Genomic DNA, 1,956 nt, shown 5'->3' on the forward strand with positions numbered 1-1,956 from the left:
GATAATGTATATATATTTACCATGATTCACTTTTGGGTGTAATTAATTATAAGATATCTTTAGTCAAACTACAATTATATAAATGATACATTTGGATAAATTTTATGTAATGAATCATGTATTATTTGGTTTTATTTTTTAAATAATCAGCATTTAATTGTGATATTTTAATTTATTAAACATATATATGTAATGAATAATGTTTGTTTATTCATGGGAATATTCTAAATCATATATTGTTCTATTAAGACACATTGTAATATGTCTTACTCAGGCCCATAAGCTATATTAATTTGATCATATCTAGAATTTCCATCTCCATATCCTTGATAACCTGGAATGAAATCTGTGTACTGTTCATCGAATCCATTACGGATTCGTTGTCTAAGTCCTCTTCCTCTAAAGAAGGTTCCAACTGGAGTATACTAATATTTAAAATGATATATGAAGAATTTTATGAAGTAATTTTATGAAATGTGAATTTTTGCTTAAATGTAATATAAAACATTGTTGTATATTTTTAAAACTATGTATACTCTAAGAAGTAAGAATAAGGCACCCATCCCTCCAGATACACCAACAATTGGTACTGGATCAACACCATTGACAAATTCTGAAATAGTATTTTGCACATTTTCCATGAATCCTCCATTATCATTTTCTGGTCTGTGTCCTAATTCTTCTGTTAATACTATGGAATTTTTACCTGGTGAAAATTTTTCGTTCGTTTCAGTATATCCTCCTTGTCCATAAGGTTGTTGTCTTCTAGTAGTTTCATGTTGTTCTGAGTGTTCTTGGTTTTGATTTTGTTGTCCTCTTTCAAAGCGATCTTTTGACACAGAAGTTGCTGATACTTCAGATTTTTTGGAATTTTTTGGATATTCTCTTTCTTGTTCTCCTACTGACGTTGTTGATGAACTTCTTACTTGTGAATGTTTTGGAGTATGTACATTATCTAATACGCCTTCTTGTGATGGTTTACTATCTGGTCCTGATAATTTGTTGTGGAGGTGTTGTATTTGCACCACAATTGGTTTAAATAATTCTGGTTCACGTATAAAAAAAGTTTTCCCTTCACAATGATTTCTTCCGGTATTTGTAATACTGTCTATTAGTACTTGAATGTGCCTCAATACATCATTAAATTCTAAGCTACCGGATGGATTTTTGTTTAAAAAAGTATGATATAGGTGAACTAAATATATCATGTTATTGCAGTAATTTTTATCCGTATGCGCATTTTTTGGTGATAACTGTATATAATTATCATAAAAATCATATAAGTCTCTCATTTTTAGAAATTCATCATCATCTAAGTGTTTTACATGATTACTACACATATAAAACCCATACGCTTTATTTTATTTGTCTACAAATTCTTTGAGCATAATAAATGTGCCTTCATCTCTTTTAAAATATTTTTTACGGATTTGATCACATAACAAGTAGCTAACATATTTACAAGTTCCTTCCCCATTATATTTATAAGATGAAGTAAAAACATGATCGTTGCTTAAATATTTTTTTAAATTAACAAAAATATCAGCTAACTCATTAAGTTTCTTTAGTTTATCAGTTCTATATACTTTTCAATGTCCGAAACATCTCTAGTAATTTTATAATCCCATTCATTTAATCTTTCGCCAAATTGGTATTTTAAATCTTTGTAACATTCATAACTAAGATACTAAAGGAGAAGAAGGATTAATAAAAGTTTATAAAATTATTAAAATAAAATGGCTTGATATAAATATAATTCATAATTAAAGAGTAAAAAACATTTAAATAGGCAGTTAAATATGGATTGCCAAATAATAAACCAAATTTACTCCATTAAATGATTTTGAACATGCCATAATGTCAAAAATAAAACATTTTAAAGTGATGTAAAAATACTTAATCTGCTAATTTATTATTCATTTAAACTTTAAAGTGATATAAATACCATATACAAAT

General features: G+C 27.0%; 1 protein-coding gene across 1 annotated transcript; it reads right to left on the reverse strand.

Annotated features, from left to right (window-relative positions):
* Window positions 1–691: 691 nt before the first annotated feature.
* Window positions 692–1,477, reverse strand: PCYB_004670 (hypothetical protein; the record flags this gene model as incomplete). Its single annotated transcript, XM_004227888.1, has 3 exons — window positions 692–898; window positions 927–1,332; window positions 1,374–1,477. The coding sequence occupies 3 exons, from the start codon at window positions 1,475–1,477 to the stop codon at window positions 692–694; spliced, it is 717 nt and encodes a 238-aa protein (XP_004227936.1).
* Window positions 1,478–1,956: the final 479 nt, after the last annotated feature.

Source organism: Plasmodium cynomolgi, assembly GCF_000321355.1.
Source record: "Plasmodium cynomolgi strain B DNA, scaffold: 0550, whole genome shotgun sequence".
NCBI classification, from domain to species: Eukaryota; Apicomplexa; class Aconoidasida; order Haemosporida; family Plasmodiidae; genus Plasmodium; species Plasmodium cynomolgi.